Raw genomic sequence first — 27,845 nt, forward strand, 5'->3', positions numbered from 1 at the left:
GAAGAATGCTTGTAACCAAACAATAATTGGTCACCATTGACGACCATATTGTAAAATTGCTTTTTTAGTTTCTTTGTTCTGTTGAACACAAAATAAAATATTTTGAAGAATGTAGGAAAGCAAACAGTTCTGGGACACCTTTGACTTCCATTGGAATTCTTCCTATTGTAGTGAATGGTGGCCAAGAACTGTTTGATAACAAGCATTCTACCAATTTTTTTTCTTCTTGTGTTCATCAGAACAAAGACATTTACAGTATAAGGAGCAACTCGAAGGTGAGTAATGAATGACAGAATATTTATTTCTGGGTGAACTGTCCATTTAAATAGTGCAAACGAGTTGTGCTTGTTTTCAAAGTCTTATGAAGCTATAGCATTGTGGCCTATTATATAATTGTTCTCAAACAGTTCTCAAATATCTTGTACATATGCTGAATACAGATATGTTGTGTGAAGAATGCAATGTGCCAGCTTTGAAGCCATTGAGACTAAGCAGCATTATGCAATCACAGGGCAAGTATAAGAGAGATTTTTTAGTAATTGATGACAAGGATTTTGGTCTCTTTCTCACGTATATGGCTACAAAAGAGGTGAGTTATGAGGACTATTATTAAAAAAAAATTACATATACTATCCATTTTAATTACGGAGAAAATGCTTGTTTTCTAATAACCAATATGTATATACCTGTCAAAACTAAAATCACATGTTTTTAAATGACATGTTTTTAAATTGAAATGTCTCTTCCTTCAAAACATGTTTATTAAACATGTCTTCTATGTCAGGTGCGCAGCTCCTGTGGGAAGACAGTTCTCATTTGGATGGAAGGACTTCAAAGCACTGAAGCTCAGCATTAGTTAGACAGGGAGAGGGGACTGTTTATCCCTAGCACAGGCAGAACGTACGTATGAATGAGATTGTGCGCTTCTTTCACAAGCTAATGCTGAATAAATCTTCATCCTATTTAATTATACTACAAAGACTTTCACCTCAGTCATGAACATGAGCCTTTTGAAGCGTGTGCTTGTGTGTGGGTTAGAGGCGCTTTAAATGTTTTGCTTTGGGACGAGTGTCTCTGTGAGAGAAACAGAGGAGGGACCGTAGGACAACTCTCCTGGCTGACTGTGTTAGTGCAAGTATGAGAGAGAGGATAGGACATGAGGAAAACGAGCTATGGTGGAGAGGGAAAAGCATAATTTATTGTATTTTTTCTGGCTGTTTCCCAAAGAACAAGAAGGCTCTTTATGTGGAACTGTGTGCCATCTACACAGGGTTAATGTATGACAGTGTTTAGCACGTGAATAGACTTCAAACACAGAGGCATTTGAGGGTGCCATGTTTTAATGCACCCTTTTGAAAAAAACATGCATAAGCAGAGCTGCAGGCACAGTCATCCGCACTGTCAAACTATGCATGCACACACAATACTGTATTTAGTCACGAGTGGTACATGCACAAGAGATTGATAGAGGGTAAAAAACAGGGAGAGAGAAGCATAAATGAGTAATGACGCAAACAAAGTATTTGTTGAATTAATTTGTGTGCGTGTGTGCGGGTTTGTGTGATATGCAAAACATGACATTTTCCATTCTAAAGCCAACACGCATCGCACTAAATGCTTTTCCAGTTTGCTTTACGTGATGCAGTTCTGCATGTTTAGCTGAACGAAGATTGTCAGTATAGAAAAGCATATTTTAATGTCTTGGAAAGTGCCGATGGCTTTTTTCTAAGCATTTTCTAAGTATAGGGTCTACAGATCATACAATGGCCATTCTAAGAATTCTAAAGCCACCTTTGGTATTGTTGAATAGTAAGAATCAAAGGATGGATAAAAGATTTATTGTGCGGGGCGCGGCTGTTACTCTAGGGTAAAAATTATTTAAGAAATGAAATATAATATGACTCACTATCTAAAATATAATCACTATCTGCAACATACTTTGTGCTGCCTCATATACTGTCATAATAAGAAACGTGAGTGCAACATAAGACTAGAAAATAGAGATCATGTGATACCCAAGTTTTAAGGATCCAAAAATGCTGTCATTTGTCTACACAGTTTAACATAAAAAGTTTATTAACATAAAAAATCGAAACGTAGACATACAGCCATGGAAGAAAATTAAAGGCTTTCCGTTTTTCAGAATTATTTATTTATAGGTATGTATTGAAGTAATATTTTTATTATTGCTTGATTCTGTGAACTAGTGACAAAAGTAATTTTCTTTCAATATTATCAGAAAATCGAAAGGGAAAAAACTGGTCAAAATGACAAGAAATATGCAACGTTTGCAGATTTTCAATACGACAAAGAAAACTAGAAGAAAAATGTGAGTTGTGCTTGCCGTTATAGCTTTAACCCTAATCAAACGCACCTGAAGCACCTAATCAAGGTCTCACTAGGCACAGCAGAAACTTGCGGGCAGGTGTGTTGAGGCAGGTTGGAGCTAAACTCTGCAGGACACCGGCCCTCCGGGAACACGTTTGGGGACCCCTGCTCTAAAGAATAAAGGGTAGAAAACGAGAGAAAGTGTAGCCTAAAAGAAGTCACATGGAATAAGTACAAAAGGAGAAATGCTACTATGGCCTGGTATCCGGCAGAGGACGGAGCACTAGTAAAGAATAGGATAAAAAAAGACCGGAGATGAATCAATCAGCAGTGAACCCCACACAGAGACAGTGGATGGACCCTCAGTGTATAAACATTAACCCAAAAGGCAGCATCAGGATATCTGTGGGCTTAGTCATGTCAAATTATACTTTTGGTAAGAATTTAATTTCTTTAATATTTAACCCTACCATTATAAGCCAATACATCTTACAGGAAGCAGTGTCTGGCACTGGCAGATACATCCACCCCAACCACACTTGTACTGTGCCTTCCTGTCTAGGACAATCTATCAGATCACTGTTTGCTTTTGTATGTCCTCAGGTTTAACGGGTTAATGAACTGTCATCTTTACGGCAACTTGTGAACCTGTGTGAAGGTTACCCCAGCGACGGCACGCGAAGCCCGTGTCATCTTAAGTCACCGTTGATGTCAGTCACACTGAAAGTCATTACCCAGAAGCACTTGGGTGCACGCCTCCCGTCTCAGCAGGTAAATTGCCTGTAATTGTGTCGCCTGGCCAATCGGATATAATGCTCATCCCATTTATGCAGCTTGGTGGTCCCGCGATGCACATAAATGGATATTTACCCCAATTTATCTGTGGTTGTTGCCTTTCATTATTATTATTGGTAGATCCAAATATAGGTTCAACTTTCACATTTATATGCAAAAGGTCATCTTCGATTTTTGCTGTGAATTTATAAATTACAATATTTAAAAATGAACATTCTTCATGTAACAGCCAACAGAGATTAGATGGACACACATATTCCACCATGATTTATACTCACTTCATGGAGTGACAGTCAATGCACAAAATCTCAATAAAAGCTTTCTATAATTAGAGCAAAATGTACAGTATATGCAAAGTCTTCTAAAGCTATACAATAGTTTTGTTTGGAGCCATTGTTCATAATGCACCACCAGGTTTGACGGCAATGAGACTGAACTCTGTTGTTTCTTGCGTGTTTCTCAAAAACATTTGGCTTCAGAAGATGTGAATATAGACTTTAATTGCACTTGTTTTAGACTGTGTTCATTGTGTGCATCTTGGGAAATCAGCTTCATCCTTCTGCTACTTTTACTTTGTGTTCCATGGAAGAAAGAAAAATCTTAAAGGGAAGTTTTGAAACATCTTTAAAATCTGTAAATTATGTCAGAATTAAATTTTTTAAAGCAGTATAAGTGAAATACAGCATAATGCTCTGTTTTTACTTTTATGTTCATGCCAGATGTCTTCCTGGAGTAATTTGCATGAAAGTCGCTCTGGGACATAAAAAGTAGCTTAACGGGATTTGATCAACATCCGTTTGTTGTTCCCCAGTAAGGAAATTTAACATGAACCAATCAAAGCTTTTGATTTCTTAATGTTGGTTAATGGTTAATGTTGGAACTACATTAAGGTTCTGATTGAATGATAGAATGGGTGTTCCAGAAGTAACAATGGATGTAGATCTAAGAACTACTTGAAAACTACATCAACAGCCGTCTATCACGTTGCAGCAAAAAGGATACATGAGAAAGCATATTCACACACTAAACGTGACCTACGCAACAATACAAACTCATTCAAGTCCATTCACCACTTTAAATGCCTGCATGGACATTAACACACTCACCATGTGTGGATTAAAAGCAGAGGCTAATGCGTGCGAACACGATGTCCTGAGACAGCAGGTCTCTATGATCTGAGCTCTTATAAAAGCAGCACATTAGTGCTGACACAAAAAGAGGTGGTAGACGAGGAGGGAACAGTACGAATGACAGGAGAATCACTCTCACCGTCGCATGCTCTTTCTCTCTGCTTTTCTCTGAACACCAGCGTGCCGCAGCTGGTTTATAGAGCATAGGTGTGACAGCACTGACAGTTTTATTACCAGACCATCAGTTCTGTGTCATCTCCTAACACTTGAGGTCTTTGCATCTTTGTCACCCTCTCTCTCCATCTCTTTATGGTCCTTTTTCAAGCAGTGGTTCACCTTTATCATTACTTGACCATTAACTAACCTAAAGCCCATCTTTCATGACTCAACTGTATGATAAAAAGTAGAGATGTTACGTTAGACTACAACCCATAGAATATTAAAGTAAGTCTACAACACTGTATGTCAATACACTACAGGTTGTAATGTTAAGCAACAGCCATCTTTTTACAGTAAGCAATAATGTTTCAATAATTTATAACCACGGCTCAGGGCAGATATTATGGGAATCCAGGGGCTTTAGGAAAACATTATTTTCAGACACAACATAGTAGCTTTTATCTACCAATACAATATAAATATACAATATTCACTACAACAATGATGTTAAAAACGCAATAAATGGATAAATGTGTTTACTATGAAATAATGGAAACGTTATTTATAAGTTATCAACACGGCAGATTAAAACTATGCTAATACTAGGCTGATAATGACGCCATCTCTACCTTTTTATTGTGTTTGTAAAACGTAAATGCTAGAACCATTTAACTTCATTATGTTCACAGTTCCTCTGTTGAAGCTTCGGACTGGGGCAACAGAAACCTAATAATTTCACCTAGAAATGACGCATGTCCATTTTAGCATTGGTGGCGTGCCTCTGACAGATGTGTTCAACTTAATGCAGCGTTGCGCAGATGAATCGGCCTGTGACATCAGAGTACCGTGCGAGAAGTTTAAACACTTACGAAGCAGACTCTCAAATTGCTCTTGCGCTACTTGTATGTCATACACTAATTGGTCTGAACAGTAGTACACAATAACGTCTTGTTCAGCCTACTGCTTCCGCAGAGATTTTTAAGGACTAGGGCGTAATTCTTGAGCTTAAGTGAGGTCTACGTAGTAAAACGCATTTTGTGTAGCTTTCTTAGCTTAAAATGTTCAACTCCTCTTTCATTGTAATGGAGCGATCGGAACATTCTTCAACATGTTTATTTTCAGACCCGATGTCATACTGGTTATGGCATGACTTCATGACAGATTTTTAATTTTGGCATGAACTAATCCTTTAAATCTGTTGTTATCGCTCTTGTTTGTGTCTTCCCCCATAATCCCATGCTCTCCCTCATTGTGGAAGGTAATATTTTCTTGCCCTGTGTGTAAGGGTGTGTGGTGTGAAATAAAAGCTCAATTGTCATGCTGTGTGTTATGTGTATGTGCGTGTGTATTGAGTGAAGACTGCAGGGAGTACTGAACGGCGACGCATATCATTTCCTTTCCAGTCATTTGTAATAGACAGTCAATAAGAAGTCTCTCTTTTCTTTCCCTCTCATTCCCGCTCACCTGGTTGTCACGCTTGCACTTCAGAATTAGCTGAATGGCAACATTGCCCCCTATTGGCCAAGTATAGTATCAGTCTTCGTCTGGAAAAGAGGATGGGGATCTTTTCAAGAAAACATGCAAATTATGTATGAATATAGGTAATGTGAAAACTACTGAAGACTTCTTGTTGCTACATATTTATGTTTCAAGAATAAATGTACCATTATGCATGCACAGTTTTCTTTATCCTGGTTTATTAAATATGAGATTGTAATTTCTTTAATTTAATGATATTCTATGCCCAAATTATAAAACCTTAAAACCTTTAAAACTTGTTTGCAATTTTAGATATAAATGAAGATATTACTAAGCCATTTCTCCTGGGAACAGTTGGATGGTCGCCATAATGTAAGTGATTTCAAGTTTTTAGTGTCATTGTGGAGATATTTTAACCCCCGCACGCTCTCTCCATCATGGAGAGATGATGGTTATGTAGCAGAACTAGATGACCTGAGAATAAACAATTTCCAGCTATATTTGTGATGGCCTGTAACTGCTCTTGCGTGGCAAAGAAACGGCTCAAAGTTTAGTTTCTGTAGTGTCATTGAACCCACACTCAATATGGTCAGCATTGAACACTTTGAATTCAGAATCGTGAGGACCATCATCTGAGACTGTGTGTTGTGATCAAACATAAATCATTTACTTCAAGTTGTCTGTGGTTGAAGTATTTAAAACAGATTCTATATTAGTTCATCTTGCATACTAAAATCAGTCACTTTACTTATCATTCCATTTGATGAATAATGAATAATAATCCAGAGACACACTAGTTTTTGTTGTTTTTAAATTCTGCTTATGCTATTTTATATCTCATACTCTGAAACACCACAGAAACCTTTTTTAATTTTTCAAATTTTTAATAAGAGAAACTGCCTGTTTTTCCTTATGTATCAGGCAGTTTCTGCCAATCTCATATTAAGGCTGGGATGGAACTACAGCACGAGCAAGCAACACATCATCACATTAATCCCTTCGTGTTTTGTACATTATGCACGTACACACCGATTACCAACAAAACACAGACGTATGACTAGTTTGACTTACCGGGTGCAGTTCATGTCCGGCATATTTTATCACGAGGACCACGCCATCTACTATATCAGTTTCAAACGATCTCCAAATCCAGCGTTATACCCATTGTTTATATTAGATCCATAACTGAAATGGCAGACACAACTAAACTTCTCTATTGCGAGAGAAACGAGCTGCAGCGCAGCCCATCTTGACGTAGCGCAGATAATCTTGGCTGGCTCGTGGGCAGGCTCTTTCCTTCGCCTTACCATGCTTTTGTGGGAGAATGGCCAATGAAAGGAACAGGATCCCTTTGACAACACAGACATCCAGAATTATAAAAGAACTTTCCGAAATATGTGCCGGGAGTGTATCAAGTACAGAAATACCACCTCATACGTCCAACTCTTTTTTTAAAAGTTGACCATGACCCTACTAGCCATGTCCATGCTAGCCAGCACGTTTAACAGTGTAAAGAAGTCAGAATGCATGACATAGCATGATACCCGATCACAAAGTGTAGCAACAGGGGACCATTCATTTCAACCAGATATAAAACTAACATCATGCCATTTTGTTATTGGCTCCGCAATGAACCATAATGGCAAATAGAAGAACCAGTGTTTGGAAATGTCACTTTCAGAACCCCTTTTTAGTCACGCACGTCATTGTGGGAAATTTGATATAATTAAATGTTCCATTTTCAGAGGTGAATGAATCTGAACATGTTCAGTCAAACTGAGGCTGCTTTCATCTTTTTAAGTGCACAGAATAAAATATGAATAACCCTGGAATAAATGTGAAATCCCTCCAATAACCGGCATGTGTTAAGTACAGTCTTGCCATGCTAGTCACTTGTTCACCGCGATGATTAAAAGCTGATGGTTGTGTTGTGTAGATTACACAAGAGATCTGCTAGGCAGTCAGAACAGTTTGCCCCGGCCCTTAAGCTACAAACATGGTGAAATCTTTATCTCGATAACTACTGCATTATTGAATGCTTTTGGTCTCCGAAGAAATGAATCAGGGCTGATATTGTGTTTCTACAGTGTCAGAAAAAGCCTACTCATATGAATGCTTTTGGAAACTCCATGAGACATCATAAGGTAGAATGTGACATCATAACAGATCTAAATGAAAATGGGATACAAGATGGGCTCCATAAATCTGCAGTGATCAAAGGTTTAGGTCTGTTCATTTAAAGCAATGACGTGTATCTTAGTAGATGAGATGGAGGAGAGTTGAGAGTGAGCAAGGGCATAAAAATATGAAGTTGAACGTAGCCTACGGGTCACATGGCATATTGACCAGCATATGAATATGCTCCATGATTTAGAAGTCTGCATTGCACAATCCAGATGTATCAGTGACTGTGATCCAGACAGTGATCAAGAAAGAAAATAGCTAACTTAACCCATCACTCGCCTGCCTTATTCATCACCGCAATATTTTGATGGAGATGCTCATATTCAGCATCCCTGTCACATGGTTCCACAGAGAATAACATGATCACAGAAACACACAAGGCAGAGAAATGGCAAAGACAGTTTTATTCTCCTTCATCCATCTTGAAATTGTGTTCACTCAGCTGGTGACACAAAGAGGGCAGAGTGCACGGAGTATCAGCTATCACAACCATTATTCGAAAGCCTGTAGTTGTTTTTTGTCTGAAGCAATGAAAACACACCCACACAATTGTTATGTATCGCTTTCTGTTGGTAATAATACATTAAAAAAAGAAAAACAAAACTAGATCTGCACGCGTGCACATGCTCTGAAACTCCCAGTGCTGTGGCTCTCTCTAGCAATGGAACACAATATAATAGCAGTCAATCACATAAATAGGCAAGAAATGTGTCAACTTGATTATCCTTTTAACAAGTACCACAATCACTGCCTTATTTTCTTCTGCCAGTGTGACACTCTCAAATGTCAAATTACCATACATGACACAATCAAAAATTCATGTTTTGAGGTCTGGATGGATATATTTGTCTTTCCGCTCCAAGTAATGAGCTTGTATTGTTTTATTGTGTGTGTGTGTGTGTGTGTGTGTGTGTGTGTGTGTGTGTGTGTGTGTGTGTGTGGTAGTGTGTGTGTTTCTTATTTTCTGCAGGTCAGCTGTGGGTCTCACTGATGTACAATATATGCTTTTTTACTCGGGTCCATAAGCTCAATACAGTAAGAGGTATGATGGCAAGAATGTTGGAAGAACCCCAAAGAATATGGCAACAAATGTCCCATTTCATTAAGCAGCAGTACATCAAACCAAGTGGCAAAAAGCTGCAAACAATTTTTTCTTACTTTTAGATTTCTGACAGATTTGTGGGAGGAAAGTGGCATCTAGAGTCAAGGTGATTTTAGTGAAAAGTTTTCTTTAAGTTTTCCTTGCAGAGAAGCAATCATCGATATGGACATGTTGTCACACGGAAAGTCTACTTTTTTATATTAAATGGTACTTGGTTTGATAGTTTGTTATCGAATGCAAACAAATTGTTAATATATTATTTGGGCCACTCTCTGAGTACATTCGATGACAGTACAATAGCTTTAGAGTTAGACTCAGAAAAATCAAAAGAAGCCTACAACTAATTGCAGCAGACTTTTTAAATGGCAAAGGGCCTGTTCCAATTGCTTTCTGGCAACACAGACCAATGCTTTCATTGTCTTACATGTATTATTCACATTTATCTCCTTTCTTAATTGGTTACAAAATGTCAGTATATTGTATGTATAATATATATATATATATATATATATATATATATATATATATATATATATATTTATTATACTGTATATATATATATATATATATATATATATTATACTGTATATATATATATATATATATTATACTGTATATATATATGTGTGTGTGTATAAATTGATGGATACTGGATAAGCACTTGTTTTTATGTTATTTAGCAAATCGACTTCACTATGAAGTTTGTGTGAGAACATGTCTTTTCACATGACTGCGTGGGTCTATTCTGGTTACTCTGTTTCCCTCTATTATGTTGTTATTCTGAATCCGGCAAGGCATTACTTTCAATGTGTGTATCAGTGAGACATGTTTGACACATCCTGCTTATCTGCTTTTCGAGTCATTACCATTCACTAAGCCCACTAAAGAAGCTCAGAAAGTTCATATCACCATGGCAACAGGGTCCTCCCTGCAGCCCAGAGGTCAGCAGGCTGATAAGACAGTTAATGACATCTTTCTTGTCACATTATTATTTTTGCTTTCAATGTATCGGTTTATTAGTTTTGAAGTTTTCAAAAGTGAATTTACCTTATATATATGTTAGTATTTTATTCATTGAATGATTTGTTCATTTGTCAATTTTCTTGATAAATCTTTGATAACTGTAATTTTAACAACTACTAATTAGACAAAGAAGACTTAGAAATGAGCAAAAGTGATGGCATGCAATCCTGTGACTAAATCAGCAGATTTAGCCAATTCAATGGATTCACTCTTGTATCAGCCAATTTGATATGAGCCAAAGCAGCCAGCTTTATTTATTTATACCAACTCACCTTCCAACATAAACCAATTAATTTAAAAAAAGATGGCAGTTAACAACTTGTGAACGTTGATAAATTATAGCAAGAAACAATTACTGATTGCAAGCGTTTAAGGATACAAATCCAAATGGCACCTAACAGCATGTTAACACCTCAGTTGGCAGTTCTGTAGAGTTTCAAAGGCTTGGGTTGATAAAACCATAGTGAAGTTATACTGTTTGACATTTACAGGGCTAGTAAAAACTATAAAGCTCCACTTCCTTACGTAATGGGTAGAGTTTTTATCCTGTTTTGTACTTTTGTAATTCTTCTCCAAAAATGCTTTGCTGAAACGCATTTCGGTTCCATTTAATCTTTCTCTATCTCAGACCTGCCTTGAGGTATTCTGAAATAACTGAATGGATGAGAAGAAAAAGTGAACTGGAGCACCTGTCCCCTTTTTCTTTCCATCCTGCCCTGCTCTCCTTTCTGGCATTCAGTTCATTTGAGAGGTAATGATGCCTCTTCCCCACTTTAAAAGGAGACACAGAGAGAACAAGAGAACAAGGTTTCTTGGAGGGCAGGTTAGTGAAAAGACCTTATCGTGTTTTGTAGGGGAGGGGCTGTATCTGCTCTCGTATGAGAGCGTCTAACCTTATTTCCCTGCCAGCCAATGCAGCAAGAGTTCATTAAAGAGAGAGGAAGAGAAGAGAGTGAAATAAAAGAGGTGATGTGAACAGGATGTCCCTGCGTTCTATAAGTGATCTCTGGTGCCCTCCTTTTCCAACTCACCCATGGATAATAGCACACCTCTGACTCAATGCCTGAGAATACGGGTTCAAGAATGGAGATGGAGAGAGAGAAACAGGGAAAGACAGTAGGACTACAGATATTGAGGGTCAATGACACATCTGAGGCTATTTCTGCCAAAAACAGGAATTCTAGAAGGTGATAGTCAAAGTCCATGTTCGTTTTAAAAAAGGCGAGGGCTGAAGAGAATGGATGGGAATGATCACTCTGCCTTTTCTCTATATAAAACATAAAGCAAAATAGAAAGGGAACTGCTGTGATTGTCTTTCAGATGGCCTCGCAGTGATACACTCGCAATGGTGACAGGTCATCTTTCAGCTCGCCGCGTTCAGGTTCTTTATTGTTTTCCGTGGTGACACTGCGGTTTTTAAAATTTCTTTGCACCATTTTTACAAAACAACTCTGTCCCAATTCTAATGCTTCTCATACTGTATCAAAATAATAAGCCTCAACACAAAACAAGATATTTTGAAGAATATTGGTAAGCAAACAATGGCGGTACCCATTCGTTTCTAATGTATAGATCAAAACCAATGCAAGTCAATGGGTACAGCCATGTTCTGAAACCAACACTCTTAAAAATATATTTTGTGTTCTGCAGAAGAAAGAAAGTTAAACAGGTTTGAAATGACAAGAGGGTGAGTAAATGGTGACAGAATTTTTATTTTTGGGTGAACTATCACTGTAAGGGCCACCCCACTGAGCTTCTCCCTTTACCTCTTTAGAGTAGATTCGATTCAGACATTTGTATGAATTGTGCTTTAAAACTTCCACTAGACGTAAAATCAAACAGGCAGACGTTGGTACACGATCATATATACAAACACACATTTACACTAAAACCCCTTTTACTTGATTATAGGTTTCATGGTACTATGAGATTGCATTAGTAAATCACATTGTGCATGCTCTTGTGTGATCCAAAGGTAGCACTCAGTAGACCATGAAGAGCGTTATTACACATGGACTTAAACTACCTAGCACTCACCGTGTTCGATTTCAACACCAGCCCAACACTGATTGACTGTGGGATAGTAATAACAATCAGGCTTCAGAACACACCCTGTAATATGTTGTATAAGTCTTCATGAAGTCTAGAAAATGACACCAGTAATGTGTGACATTATGTGTGAGTGGTGGCCACAATTGCAACCTGTTTCGGCCATCAGACCTCGCTCCGAATCTTTAAGGTTTATGTTCTTCCACATACATGCTTGTGCATGCGTGCAAACACTGACACGGATATAAGATCACATTTACATTTATGCAATTGACAGATGACAACAAATGTGATGCCTTAAAGCTCGACAAATAATGGCTGAAGATAGTGGCTGTCTTGAATGCAGATCAATGCAAATTCAAAGGAAAAAAAAACATTTTCAATTTCATTTATTTGAATGCTAATTTATTTATTTTGACTTTTCACCATTTAAAGGAATGGTTCAGGCAAAAAAAATTATTCTGTCATTAGTTACTCACCCTCTTGTTATTTTAAACCTGAATGACGGTACCCATTCACTCCTATTGTATGGACGCAAAACCAATGCAAGTCAATGCGGTCCGCTGTTGTTCGGTTACCAGGATTCTTTAAAATATCTTCTTTACTGTTCTACAGAAGAAAGAAAGTCCTGATGACAGAATTTACATTTTTGGGCAACGTTCTACAATGATGGAGTTGAGATAAACACAAATTGAGGTGTGTTGTAACAAACAGAACCAAAATTTGTGGTATGATAAAACCATTTTAATGAGTTGATGTCTCTAATATTCTCTCAAAAGAATATTATTGGATTAATGTTGTGATGAGGGCCGTAAAATTAATGTGTGTGCAATGCATGTGTGTATGAGCTGTTGGTTTTTCCCTGGCACTGTCTGTGAAGAGTGGATGTTTGTTGGGGCTGAGAAAGGCAAGCAGAGTTTATAGAGTGATATTATCAGTTTACGGCTGTACATCATCTCCCAAATCAAATCACCCCCCTGGGGGCTTTTCCCAGGCCTGCCCATCCCCCTCAGGCCCCACTCTGAGATGGAGCTTTTTCATTTCCGTAATCGCCCGACTGCCATACACCACCACTGCTGCCAAGAGCCCGCAACTCTATTACCGCTGTGACAGCGTGTATATCTGCACGTATGTGTGACCATCGAAGAATCAGTCCCCCAGGAGACTGAATTGAGACATTTATAACTTAGGGGCAACTAAAAAGTGAAGATTCCAATGCTGATTTGAAAAGAAAATGCTTAGGGACATTGTTTCAGTTTCATTTAAGAATTTTCTAGTTGTGTGCCACTAATCTTGGAAAATAAAGAGTTTTGTTTTTCCCAAATGGAACCTGAGGTTGCAAAATACTCCTGGGTATTGTTCAGCCTCCAAAGCCAAGACAGTAACAGATTGTGTCGCAGCAACAAATGCTCTGAATGAATAATCAGGAAATTAAACAGCTTAATATCTAATGACAGAAGGTGTGGAGGTGCAGCGGATTCAAACTTTGAATTAAAGTAGTTTTTCAAACGCAACACGCCGGCTTTTAATGGAACGAGCTGCCATGCTCTTCCACACAAGTATTCTTCTCTAGCGCTACAGAATTGTTTTGCAAGGGTAGTCCGAATGAAGATGGAGTGTTGTGTCAGGAGGCGAGCTGCCTAATTTTTAGGGTTAGTAATTGTTATGGAAATGAAAATGGCAGCCACCGTTTCCACTCCTCTACAGAATGCAGCTCAGATAAACTCAAAGCCATTTCCTTTCACGCTCCAAAGCAAAAAGCTACCACCATACCTCCATATGGCCCTGTGAATCATAAACGACCTTTCTCTGATGGGTTTCTGGGTATTTTTCTTTCTGATTTTCTGTTTAGATGGAATGTGATCATTTTCTCTTTTTGGATACGGAAAGTTTCCTAAAAAAGTGGTAATGACTGGTTGGTAAAAAACAAAAAATGGTTATTTTTACGGAGAAGTCATGTTCAATGTATTTGCCATTTTCTGTCTGAACAAAAACAGGGTAAAACCACATTCAAACGTACTTTCTTTATTCTACGTGAAAAAAACAAGTTTTACCATCTGTCTTCTGTGACTTTGAAATTTATTTTCAGATATTTTGAGGAACATTGGAAACCGAACAACATTGGTACCATTTCACTTCTATTCTTATAGAAACAAAACCAATGCAAGTGAATAGGTATCACCATTGTTCGGTTACCAACATTCTTCAAAACACTTCAAAACAAACACAAAATGTATACTGACTGTTCAACAACTACCTAGGGAAAAGAAGATATCACAATCTAATTACCAAGCACTTGTAAGACTATACACCAGTCACCAGTTCCTTTCTGACTACAGCACTACGTCACTGTAACCATGACATTTTCCTGTAAAATGTGTCTGTAAATGTGTCATGTGGTGTGACAGCAAATTATTTATTAATATATTATTTGTATTATTAATACTTACATTTATGTTAATGAAATAGCATAAGAGAGAACAACTTCATTGTTTCCCCCCCCTAAATTTTAACCATGTCACACCATAGGACCCTTTCAACTACCCCTATACAAAAATAGGGAAATTCATCTTTTTTTTCTCAGTCTCAGTGATTACTCCTCACCACGCTTGGTGACTGTCTTTAAACGTGCATTGCTGCAAAGCCTGGCAGGTGACATTTGAAAATGACTAAAGCTTGCATCCGGGGAAACCAACAGGATTTTTATATGACGAAAGATAAAGATACATTGTTGGTCATGGCACGCAGACCGTTCGCAGCAGATGAATCTCAACTAGCACAATGGCTAATTAGCTGGAAGCTTGTTGTGCTTGTTGTAAAGTGCACTTGTAACCTCATTACGTGGGATGCGGTTTTACATTTTAGAACAAAGAGAGGTGTTTACATATATTTGACCTCCACGCAAGAATATGTAAATGTATTACCGTCAGAAATTGGCCCCGTGCTGACGGTGTGGCTAAAGTTTGAGGTGGGAGTATGCGTTCCTTGATTTTAACAAACTGTAAGCAATCTCTCAAGGTCATTTGAGGGATGTTTTGTCCCCTGAGCACATTTACGGTGTAATTAGATGTTGTTGTTTTTCTTTTCTGACCGTCATCAGGAATAAAACGTTTAAGAGGCGGCAACCATGAAAAAAGGGCTCGCTGACTACCTAGAGACACGAACCGGCTGACAAGGAGGTGCTTCATCTTTTAACATTACTCGCAAAGCTTTTTTAGAATATAAGGCATAATCCTTTAACTGTGATTACAATAGGGCAGTCATTAATGTGGCCCCTAGAGAGAGCATAAGAACATGCAGTGGCTGGATCAAAACTATTCATACATCAAAAACACTGGTGCCAAAGAATAAAACGGGTAGAATCATAAAAGATATGTATTCATAAATAAGGGTCTGATAGACACACGATTGCAATGAGTGCATAATGAGAAAGCTTGGACTAAACAAGTGTGTCCTCTATAAATGTAGCACATATAACAATGCTTAAGTGCATAAAAAATTAATTGAACCCTTGGGTTAGGTAAATGGATAGAACGGCAGGTAAACATACAACTCAATAGTCTCACATCAATAACATTACAAGTGCACAAAAATGGCCTCATCTCATTCGTTTTCATACTATAAGTGCATAAAGTATGGTTCTACCATATTGCATCTTTTCTGCTTTTGTGAATAGACACTGAACACTGTACTGTCTCACAGACTTACTTTGATAATAAATTACTTTTATAGAACTTTTATCCGTCCCATCTTTGCAACATGCCATTAAAATAATATTGACAAGTTTTTTTACATCGTTTACTGATAAATGAGAGTCCCAGTACTGGATTGTACTAAACCCAGTCGAGAGGAGCATTACCCATATGGTTAGTGTCTATACAAATAAACCAAAATGTACGTGTGCATGAATATAAGGTCACCCTGGCACGAAACACAGAACACTTCAATCGATTTTTAAAGAAATTAAAATGGAACTAGCACACGTGTGCACAAGAAGCAGTATGCATATCTTGATCACGAGATTCATGACATCAATGCTTAAATCTGGAACACACATTCAAAATGATTGAGGGCTCATATCCACACAACAACAAAAAATGCCCCTGAATTGATTAGGGGCCAACCAGTATAAAATAAGAGATTAATTTGTTTTTGAGATGAAAATCACTGTTACCATAATTACGGAACAGTGAGTAATGGAGTGTGTTGTGATTGGGAATCGGTCCACAGCTGCAGAATACCTGTCAGGCCTCACAATACAGTGAAATCAAGCAAAAAACATAACTCGCATCATTGCAGCAATTATGAAGAACAATCACTCTTATACATAAAATTATTCATTAATCATAAAGTAGGTCTTCCATCACTTATAAGCACTCTGCTTTTATACTGAACAATACACTACAATATAAAAAAGTATCCCACAGATAAAATATAGCTTGTACAACAGCACATTATTGGGCATGTTTGTGCCAGTTGCTTCCTTCTATTAGTGAATCCGGTACACTCATTTTTCCAAATATCTTTGTGATCGTCAGATCAAAGAAAGTTATAGAGGCTTTGAACAACTTGAGGGTGTGTAAATGAAGGACACATTTGCGGACTGGAGTATGCCTTAACAAGTTATTCTGAGAGAAAAGGCGAGTTCTGGAGATTTGAGTGTTGTTTCCAAGATAAAAGATACAAATTAGACAAATGTTTGATGATGTTTATAGTGAGTAATTGGGTTTAAATTAGTTTGGTGAGAATTGTTCATACTAAAAAAAATTATATGGACTTTTTATATACTTATATATAATACTTTATATACTTACTCTCACAAGCAAGGTCATACTGTTGCCACTGTGAAAGTCTTCAAAAATAGATAGAGGTTATAATTGTGTTAGTGACCTCCTCCGGTAAAATCCTCAGCACAGAGGTCTGTTTGAGACTAGTGAGGGCACTAATTGAAACAGCAGTTCATTAGGTCTGAGATTGCAGAGAGAGAGAATTGGTTTGTTCGTCTCATTTTGGACATCCAAGGAGAATTGACCTTGGCCTTCTGGAATCAGTGTTTGAGAACAGTACAAATGAGACAATGTGACCTTATTGCAAGTCAGATGCCCTCAATTCACTCAAATCTGAATTATTATTCGTTTAAAGACAACTATTCATTAAAATATCCTTTGTCTAAAAACAAATTCAGAGTAAACAGACGCCATTAAAATAACTGGAATCATAAATAAGGCCAATTTACTGTTTGTGAAAATGCAGTGCATGACGCAAAATTGTATGTTTGTGTGTGAGTGTATAAGAGCACAAAGAAGCATATGTGTCACAGATAGGGGGTTCAGGATGCATTAAGTGTTGAGAGGTGAGGTCACATTGTCCCAATCTAACAGCCATCAGCTTAATGTGCTATGATACATCATTAAAAACCCATCCTACTTGCTGTCAATCATACTGCTAATGTGAGAGAGGAGTGGAGAGAGAGGCTTTGGGAATAGAAAAGAGGAAAGCAGTTTGTGAAGGTTAGTCTCCACCCATTCGCTTCCTAAAAAGTGATAGTGTGATAGTTTGAGGGGGCTGATCATCATTCAACAGAGAAGGATTAAAGAGATACGTCACCCAAAAATAAAACATTCTGTCATCATCTACTTACTGTTCCAAATTCTGTTGAACACAAAATAAGACATTTTGAAGAATGTAGGACAGCAAATATTAATTTTTTTTCCTACTATGGTAGTCAACGGGGGGCTAAATCTGTCTGGTTATAAGCATTCTTCCAAATGTATTTCTCTGTGTTCATCAGAACAAAGAAATGTATATAGACTTGGAACAACTCGAAGGTAAGTAAATGATGGCAGAATTTCCATTTTTGGTTGAAGTATCCCTTTAAGCTGCTATTGGAACAGGGCCTTCTTCATTGTTGTCTGGTATTTTCATATGCAAAGAATAGCAAAGATATTTATGTTTAAACCTTTACAAACATTACTGTGGTAGTGTTTATTTGGAGCAGAATGATAATCATATTAATACTAGACTTACTACACAAGTAGTTGTAGTATTTCCATACTACCATTTAAATTTCGCCCAAAAGTAAGGGATGAAAAATGATATCTTCTTAAAAAATATCTTATTTTGTATTCTGCAGATGAAAGAAAGGCATAAAGGTTTGAAATGACAAGATTCAAGTCACCCTTTTGTGTGAACTCTATTTGACTTATTAATCTGCATTATACTTTGCTACTAAATCAAAGTCTGAAATTTTAAAACCATCCTTGGTTAAATTCTGCATGCCTTAAAAGTCCCTCTGTTTGCTACAATTTTCTCCATGAGCTTTCTGTATTTTCCCTTCCTTGGGCTTGCTGGAGGTATTCCAGTCCTTAATACAAGCGTTACTCCCTGTCATTAAAGTTTATCTTCAGCATAATAAGATTTATTGAGTGTATTATATGTGTGTGTATGTGCGAGTGCATCTCTGTTATGAGCTGATATTGCTCTCATTTCAGCATGGCTGCCAAGAGGTGCCCACAACATCACCTGTGAATCCTATTAACTTCTTATCATTCAGTGATTAATGTTTGCCTTCAGCCAATACAATGGAATTTGATATCCATTATCAGCCACATCACAAAATATGTTGACATTCTTTGACATTGCAATAAACAATGCAATTATGACTTTGTGAATCTGTGTATTGCTCGTGATGGGATCCAGAATGGTGATTGGGTCTATTCTCCAACTTAAATGGCAGATCATAAGCAACTTCAAAGGTTTTTTGTGTGGTGCAGATTCGTGCCTGGTGTTTGTTTGTGTGGGTGTAGGAAGGAGAGAGAGAGAGAGAGAGAGAGGGAGAAAGAAAGAAAGAAGTATAGAGAGGTGGAGCGACAGAGACCTTCAGCCCTGGACATCAGCCCTGGCATTTCAAAGGTCAACAGTGAGTATAGTCTGAGGAATGAGATGCTCCGAGGCGCAAAGAATGCTCATGCGTTGAAAGCCCATAATGTACAAACTCACAGCTGAACTTATTACTGTCAGAATAACACTAGATGACTATAATTAGAATCACAATTCCATGAATTAAACCACATTCATTAGGTAGGCGATGGAAATTAGCAGGCTATAATTAAATGTTTGTCAAACTAGCTGACAGACTTAACACTTAGCCACCTGACGTGCATCACGAAACTGAAAGTAGTCGGCACATTCTGCAAAATCTCATCTTTGTAAATAGGCATTCATTTTTGCTTTTGTGGACCACATTTTTATGATGAATGCTTCCAGACGCCTCGCAAAGCACTGTGGTAATACCATGGTACTTTTTTGTTGGTGTGCTGTTTGCAGCTTTACTGCTTGCCGGAGAAACACAATAAAAGAGAATTTCCACATAGGACTAGTAAATAAATACTTTATCGGGTCAACTTACGAAAAGAACCATTAAAATTATATAAGTCTGGGCAGAGCGTGTGCTGGCTCACTATACTCTAAGACTAATTTAATTTCTTCAGCGGATGATATGAAGAGATTGGAAACACTCACAAACCAAGTGAGACTTGTTAACTGCTATGGAGTAGAAATTAGGGCTGCAACAACGAATCGATAAAATCGATAAAAATCGATTATTAAAAATGTTGGCAACGAATTTCATTATCGATTCGTTGTATCGCGCGACTATAACGCGCGCCACATGTTTGAGTGGCGTGAGCGTGGCGTTTCTGTTGCGTGTCAGCTCTGTGGCAGCTGCGTCGTGTTTTCTGTATCTTTGCACACCAGCACCGTGCCTGACGCGGCGCTGGCGCGCTGCTGCTGCTATAGGTGACATAGAGGGAGGCCGCCGACAGACAAGGGTCTTGTATTCACGACAAGTTTAAACTTTTTTCACATAACCTACACCTTCCAAAATCCGAAAAATGAGTAAGTAGGCTGTCTGTTTATTTAAATAACATTTCCAAATGTTTTGTAGATTTATTACCTGATGTTGGACCGTCACTCAGATGACACACTAGACTACGTTGTTATTGTAGTGTGTCATATTTTTTTCCATTTTTAATCACATTGTTAAGAGCATAAAAAACAAAAATAATTCAGTCACCAATACATTTTGGGGTTTAATACGAACCACAATTCGTATTAAGATGATTCTCAGATATGTTATTAAAGTTGTAACGTAATCATTTGATGCACGAGTTTACTTTATGCAATATGTGTTTCAGATGGACATAAATTAATATTCCCATTCAATGCAATGTATCTTTTCATTGGATATAGCCTAAGCATTTTCTTGGAGGAAGATTTTATGGAAAAAAGTAGTTAATTGGAGTATTCATTTGCAACATTTTAGTAATAATATCTCATACTTAATAGGAATATTAATGTATAATTTATTTCAATATTCACTTGTTGTTTCTCCAAAAATGCATTATAAACATGATTTAAGTCCTGATGTTTTCTACAGTGGACATGTAAACCCCGTAACGTGTAGATGTTGGTTTAATGAAATTCAATTTGAAAATACGATCAAATAAATGATGATTAGCTTTCAAACATCAAAATGGCATTCATTAATATGTATTCGTGTACAAAATTACATATAAACATCTTTTCCTATTCTATTTTGCCTGGAAACGCTTCCAACACGCTTGCGTGTCTCGTGAAAAATAGGCGTCGATTCAATTCCTAGCATGCACGCGTTTTCCGTGCGGCTCGTCTCACGCAGGCAGTGTGCAAGCTCTAACCTGTTAACATGGGAGCCGATTTAAAAACGGTCACGCCAGGCTTCTGAGACGCTCACGCCACGCATCTAGTGTGTCACAGGACTAAAAAAAGTTGATCGCGCCGCGCAGCATAGCGGAGAAAAAATAAATAAAAAAAGCAGAGCGGAGGTAGAGGAAATACCATCAGAGAGACCCGAAAAAATTCCAGAAAAAAACAGCAAACCATGAGAGGCTTCTTGATGGGAAATGCATCATGTAAACCACAGCCAGCTGTAATAATAATATAATAAGTAATAATAAAGCTTTTGAAATATGTTTTGCAATGTCAGTTCTATTTTTCAATAAAGGGTTGAAAATGAATGCTTTTAAAAATTTGTATCCGATTCATCGATTAATCGAACAAATAATCGACAGATTAATCGATTATTAAAATAATCGTTAGTTGCAGCTCTAGTAGAAATAAGAAAGAGGTTATCCAGGCATTTCTTAGTGAATCATATAGATACACAGCACAGTGGAGTCATGTTCTCTTTCTCTCCTCCTTCTCGCCTTCTCTCTGCAGGGTAAATTAAATTTTTTGAATAGAGGGGTGTTAGAATAGGCCATGCGAGTGGATAGGGTGATGTCGGGTGAAATGATGCAGAGAGGAAAGGCAGAATGGGATGGGAATTACAGCCGGACTTGGTAATGGGAAGCTTGGAAACAGACCAAGTTAATAAAGCCACCGGCACTCTGGACCAAGCTCCAAAGTGATTCAGGCAAACTGCCCAATCCAGTCATTAAGCTGATGATACAAATGAGAAGCGAAAAAGGAGTGTGTGATTGTGTGTGTGTGTGTGTGCATTTCGAAGGGACATTGAACGGCAGACTGATTGGTGCCTCTTCAGCTCGAGGAAGAATAGTCTTGATTCTGGCTTGCGTCCTTGTCTTCAGCTTCTGCATCTCGTGATTAAAAGTAATTACTCTCTTGACTGAGTTCCACCTCACCGAATACACTTGTGCACAGTATCAACAGTATACAACCGCATGAACAACACAAGCTACTGAAATCTCACACGCTTACAAAGGGGAGCTCTACTTCGAATAGCCTTGGACTTTAGTTGTCGATTTCCTACGAACTTGAAAAAACTGTAGAATTCAAACAGCTGTAGCTATTTTGAATATCAAGCATTTGTTTTTGTCCTTTCTTTTCAGGCGTGAATTTACAGGATAGTTCCCCCAAAAAATGTTATGTTAAAATAAGAGTCATTAACTCACCCTTTTGTTTGTATGACTTTCTTTCTTCTGCAGAACCCAAAAATAAGATATTTTAAAGCGGCCCTAACTGAACCGTTTCTGCATATCTCGTGTTAATATTGAGTACTTACAGAATGGTATCATACCCTTCAAATATCAGTAGAGTCTTTAGTTTGATCACATTTATAAAAGACATACAGCTGTACGATTATTTCCGAAAACATGCGACGCGTGTGAAGGGGGAGGATGAGGCAGAACCAAAGCACGTTTCACTTACTGCGTGCGGTTCATGTCCGGCATCGATAAGGGCTTGAACCACCGCTATCAGTAACAAACGATCTCCAAATCCATCGTTATATCCACTGTTTATATAACATTCATCACCCAAATCCAGTGAACAGACAAACACAGCTGAACTTCGCAAATGTAGTTCTCTCTCTCCTGCACACAAGTGAAAGTGACATGTGCGCATGCTTCTTCTCCCGGTCTCCTTGATGAATGCGTGCTTTTCCAGGAGAATTGTCCAATAAGAGACTAAGAAAAGTTGTTACGTAGCGATTTTTCATGTTCTAAAAAATCTAAGGTTCCTTGTGGTAGCACAAATAATCTAAATAATACTTTTCACGTATCAAAAATGTCTGGCTTTATTTAGTGATAACTTGAATATTCAAGATTGTAGTCTTCAGGCATTTAACAATCATTATGAAATGCATTGTCACAGTGCTGGAACTGTATTGTTCAATACAACAGTTCAAGCATGCTTGTATTTGCAATATTGTGACAGTTGTGAAATAAAACATATAGCTACTATGTATATCACGCCACAGCATCCATGAGAACATCTGAACTTAGTGACAGCACGTGGAAGAATGTTGATAACAAAGACTATAAATAATGAATTAGGTTGAAAAATGCTTTCATGCTAATTGTGTGATTTAATAAAACCTCTGCTTGTCATGCCTAAATGCAATGACTATTTCACTATAGGGTTAATAGGTGACGTTTCTGAGAGTCCTTCTTAATATGTCTATTTGACATTTAGCAGATGCTTTTTTCCAAAGCATTTCTAATGCAGAGGTATTCCCCTGGGAGCAACCTGCTGTTATGTGGGCGCACTTTAGGGGGGTTTGAAGCTACGACCTTTAGGTTACGAGCTCAGATCTTTAACCATGGCACTACCACATAACAGAGGCATTTCTCTGCATCCAAAACATGGTATTGATTCCCTTCCCCACCGCTGTTTTGTTCTGCATACAATTGTGTGCCGACGCATTCAGACAGTAAACAAAGCATTTTCTTTTATAAAAAAGCACAACATAATTGTGTGTGTGCGTGTGTAGTCATGTGCCTAGGAATGATTAGGTGGCTCTTATCCCACATAATTTCCTGCTGTGGGTCAAGTCTTTCAGGCAGGCGGATGCTATCCCAATTAAGTTTATTTTACATGTTTAATTTAGTTTCTTTTTTTATTTTGTCCCTATTTGTTTACATTTTTAAAGGCCAAACATATGAAAAATCAACAGATTGCTAACAAATACAAATGCAGACGATTAGATTTAGATCTTCGTTAGCTGGTCCATGTTCTTGTATTTGTTATACATAACAAATGTCAAAGAAAGTATAGGCAATGTTTTCAAATGTTCTTCTGCAGGATTCTGGTGAACTTAACAATTATGTCGTTTCTACACAATTCATCATTCAGAAAAAGATAAAATGTTTCTTCCCCACATAAGGTGAAAAGGTGACTACTGAGGTGTGTAGATGAATTATCAAGTGTGGAAGCATTTTTAACTTAGAAATATCGTGTTTAGCAACAGTAACTTACAAATTGAAGCTGGTTCTTTTCCAAATCTTGATATTTTATCAACCCCAGCCAGAAGGTAATGTTTCAGAGTGACTCCGCACAGCAAATTTTACACGATGTGCAGTAAATCTATGATATTTATTATTTCACAGCTCAACCCACACGGTTGAATACTTTTAGGTAACCAACAATGAGCCTATTGCTGTTCTATTGCAATCCAACAATCCTTTCAAAACGCAACCCTCCATGCAAAATCACCTATTGCTAATACAAAATGTCAAAATCAGTATGCAATATGAGCAGGATGTTCAAAACCTCTTTTAAGAAATAACTGATGGTCTACAAAAACACTTAGATTTCTCAGTATGCATCGGAGAGATACTATTTCAATTCTATCTTCTGAGACTACATGGGAGCTGAGGGGCAGCCAAATTCTAAAATGTGAAAGTACAACAATAACAGAAAACTGAGCCTGAGTAAAATATGCTCACCGCTGTTGTTAACATGTCATCAAACATATGGATCATGACTCACATGACAAAAAAACATGAAAAATGTAGTATGTCCATTCACCAACACATACAATATAAATGATCAAGCAGTATACTGTAAAAAAATCTGTAGAAATTACAGTATTACTGGTGGCAGTTTGCCAGTAGTAACTTACTGTTGATTTGCATTTATGAAAAGTGATAAAATATCAGCCTCATGCAAAGCATTCTGGGAACCAAAATTAGAAAAATAGAAAAAGGTGTATGTGGATTTCTGGTTCCCAGAATGCTTTGCATGAGTCTTTTGTTTTTTGTTTTTTTCTGAATAAATAAAGACCTATTTAATGTATAAAGATAATGTTCAATATTCATTTATCTTTGAACAAACTGTTGACCTATAAATAAAATAAATATCAATCTAAGTTACTGGCAACTAGCTACATAACTACAGCAAAAACATTTACAGTGTACGTCAAGTAATCCAGTGTCTACTGTAGTAGCAGCAGAATGCTATTTTGGACGCACGGTTCGGTTAGAGTTGCTCGCAATAATACATTGCAATGCGTTAATGTTAACCAACTGTGAAGGTCAACAAACAATCATTTTGTGTGCTCCCATCTAACAAGGTCAGTCTCTAAGCCTTGTGATTTGGCTTTTTTTTAAACTCCCATTGCGTCTACATGAGTGATGTCATAATGGAAACATGTGGGGATGACCAAAGTCTTTTGTGCCAATGCTCACACAACAAGTGACGAACCAGTTTGTTTGCCACACATTTTTTAACCGCTTTTTAAATTACATATTTTTTATGTGTATGGCAATGTTCAATACTAATGTATGTGAATTCAAAAAAGACAACCTTGAGGTGGAATTAACAGATGTTAGTCTTATCTGACCTCAAGTGTAGATAAAGTGGTGGATGAGGCCATATTTAAAGGTGAAAACACGTTTTAGAATACATTTAAGGGAAAATGTCAAACCAAGATTAAGATAAGGATTTTTTACACGAGTGATACAGATTTTACACATATGCTTCATGCATTATAGATTTGACTAAACTACGGTATACTACTTCACAATATGACAAATTATTATTATATATTTTATAATAAATCTCTTATTTGAAATAAATCTGTTTGTGATTTACTAAAATATTAATTTAGTTTCGTTCAGTGAGCGGCTTAACTGCACATTAACTTCTGATATCCAAAAGACCTTTCAATTCTTAAAGCACCACATAGACCAACAGTGCCATCTATTGGTGAGAAATTTATTTCTAAGCGTTTCTTTCACTTGTTCACTTCCATAGCTTCAACTCACATATCTGTTTTTCTAGTGTAAGCTTGGAGCATAAATACTTTTTTAATTAATACTGAAGCAAAAAGAAATAAACCTTAAACAATCAAGAGTTAAAGATAAACACACGTTTTATGGAGATACCTGTAAGAACCTCATGTGCAAAAATATTGAATTTTAAAATGAGGATCAGGGATTTACTACAACAATACAGACTGAATCCTCATATGCAGATTTTTCACTTCTGTACCTCACCTTCCACTGCTGTGCTAAGAAATGGCCCATGCCTCATTGAAATGTTCAGAAGGAGCACTCCAAATCCACCAAATACAGCACTTGGTTCTATTCTAAAAAACAGTCAAAATAGGTTTAGTGTCAACTATGGAAAGTGAAACTGGCCACTTGATTTACGGCAGCCATTGGGTCAAGTGCATGAAAGCCCCTTGAGTTAATAATGACAGCCCTAACTCCAGCAGAATGGATTCATTCAGGTTCATGTATTTCTTGGAAACGATCAATGAGCGACAGAGCAAGAATTCTAGAGGTTACATGGCAACAGGGGTATACTGTTTAAATGTGAGCAACATGATTTTCCTCTGAAATTGTGGTTATACTAAGCAGTTAGATGTAAAAGCAAAAACAGAAAGCTTATCATCCAGCAACAAATGAGGTAGATCATTGTTACACAGGCTCGAGGAGTGTCGATGAAGGACACCAGAGGGGATTCATCGGGGTCCAGAGAAAAGCTCTTTCCAGATTTGCTTTTTGTTACCGATAGATATACACCTGTCACCTGTCAGGACTATGACAGTTACTGAAGTCTGCCAGTAGTGACACTCATGAATTCACACAAGTTGCTACTGTCCTCTCCTTCACTGACATTGTTGTTAAGATTATAGGCTAGCGATTCCTTCGCCTCTCTAGGCCTTCGAACAATCGCATATGTACTCAGCTGTTTTTCCACAGTATTAAGTTTATTATTAAAAATATTTGACTGAAGAAATGAATCAGAATCAGGTATTCTAAAGGGTCGTGGAATAATCTAAGTGTTGAAAGACAAAATGACCTAAGGCACCTAAAATTGAATGTGTTTTAGATCTATATTTGGATTGATTAAAGGGACAGTTTACCCAAAAATGAATTACTCTGTCATCACGAATTACTCAATCTCAAGTGGTTCAGAAAGAAAGATATTTAGAAAAATGTTAGCAACTGAGATTTCTGGGGCACCATTGACTACCATAGGACAAAGGTGCCCCAGAACTGTTTGTTTTCCTAAATTCTTCAAAACATATTCTGTTTAACAGAACATAAAAAAAGAATCTACTTTCTGCATGCACTTACAGTTTTAAACATGCACTGACACACACCAGAGATTTATATCTTCAAGTCTCTCTTATCAGTGCTTCAAATATCTTTAACCTGATTTACCCTGCATTCCCTCCCTTGTGGCTCGAGCTGATGAACGTGACACTGTTTTCCAAACTCTTTCAGAAAACTGCACTTTTAAATGAAGCAGCAGATCCTCCTACAACCAAAGCCAGTACTGCGTATTTTATATTAAAGAACATTAGCTCAATTAGACCACTTAAAGAGATGCTTTTGTAAGTTGATGTTCTTTGATTTAGCACTGCTACAATCCAAACCTCTATCGTGTGGTCTCTGTGGGAATACAGTCAATATTTACAAAGTCTGTGACAGTCTGGGTTGGTCTGCAATCAGACTCATGCTTCCAAATGCCTCCAAACAGCTCAAATGATTGTATTCAGCTGATCCTTTTCTTTCTGAGCAGCACAACGGCAGATTTCCAATTGAACATGTCAGGAGAACAGACAATTCTTTTCAACAAGTGTCTAGTCATCCTACGATTTGTGTTACCTCTGAAATAGTTCACACAACATCATTACACTGATAATAGAACATGCCAAGTCAAAACCTAGGTGGTATCAGCAATGCTTCAAAACAACTTTGCTGTAGAGCATAACACAAGCAATGCAAAGTTATGGGGCTGATTTTCTTAGGGAATGTGCATACAGATTAAAAATAAATACATAGTAAATACATTATAAATGC

At 37.4% G+C, this 27,845-nt stretch overlaps 1 protein-coding gene across 1 annotated transcript in view; it reads left to right on the forward strand.

Annotated features, from left to right (window-relative positions):
• Window positions 1–2,376: 2,376 nt before the first annotated feature.
• fgfrl1b (fibroblast growth factor receptor like 1b) overlaps window positions 2,377–27,845 on the forward strand; it is a 53,883-nt gene continuing 28,414 nt past the window's right edge. The window contains exons 1-2 of the mRNA XM_079479281.1: window positions 2,377–2,764; window positions 2,932–3,099. Coding sequence (XP_079335407.1) covers window positions 3,037–3,099 — 63 coding nt within the window. The 5' untranslated portion in view covers window positions 2,377–2,764; window positions 2,932–3,036. The remainder of the gene's footprint in view (window positions 2,765–2,931; window positions 3,100–27,845) is intronic.

The sequence above is a fragment of the Barbatula barbatula genome (assembly GCF_947034865.1).
Source record: "Barbatula barbatula genome assembly, chromosome: 18".
Taxonomy (NCBI): Eukaryota; Metazoa; Chordata; class Actinopteri; order Cypriniformes; family Nemacheilidae; genus Barbatula; species Barbatula barbatula.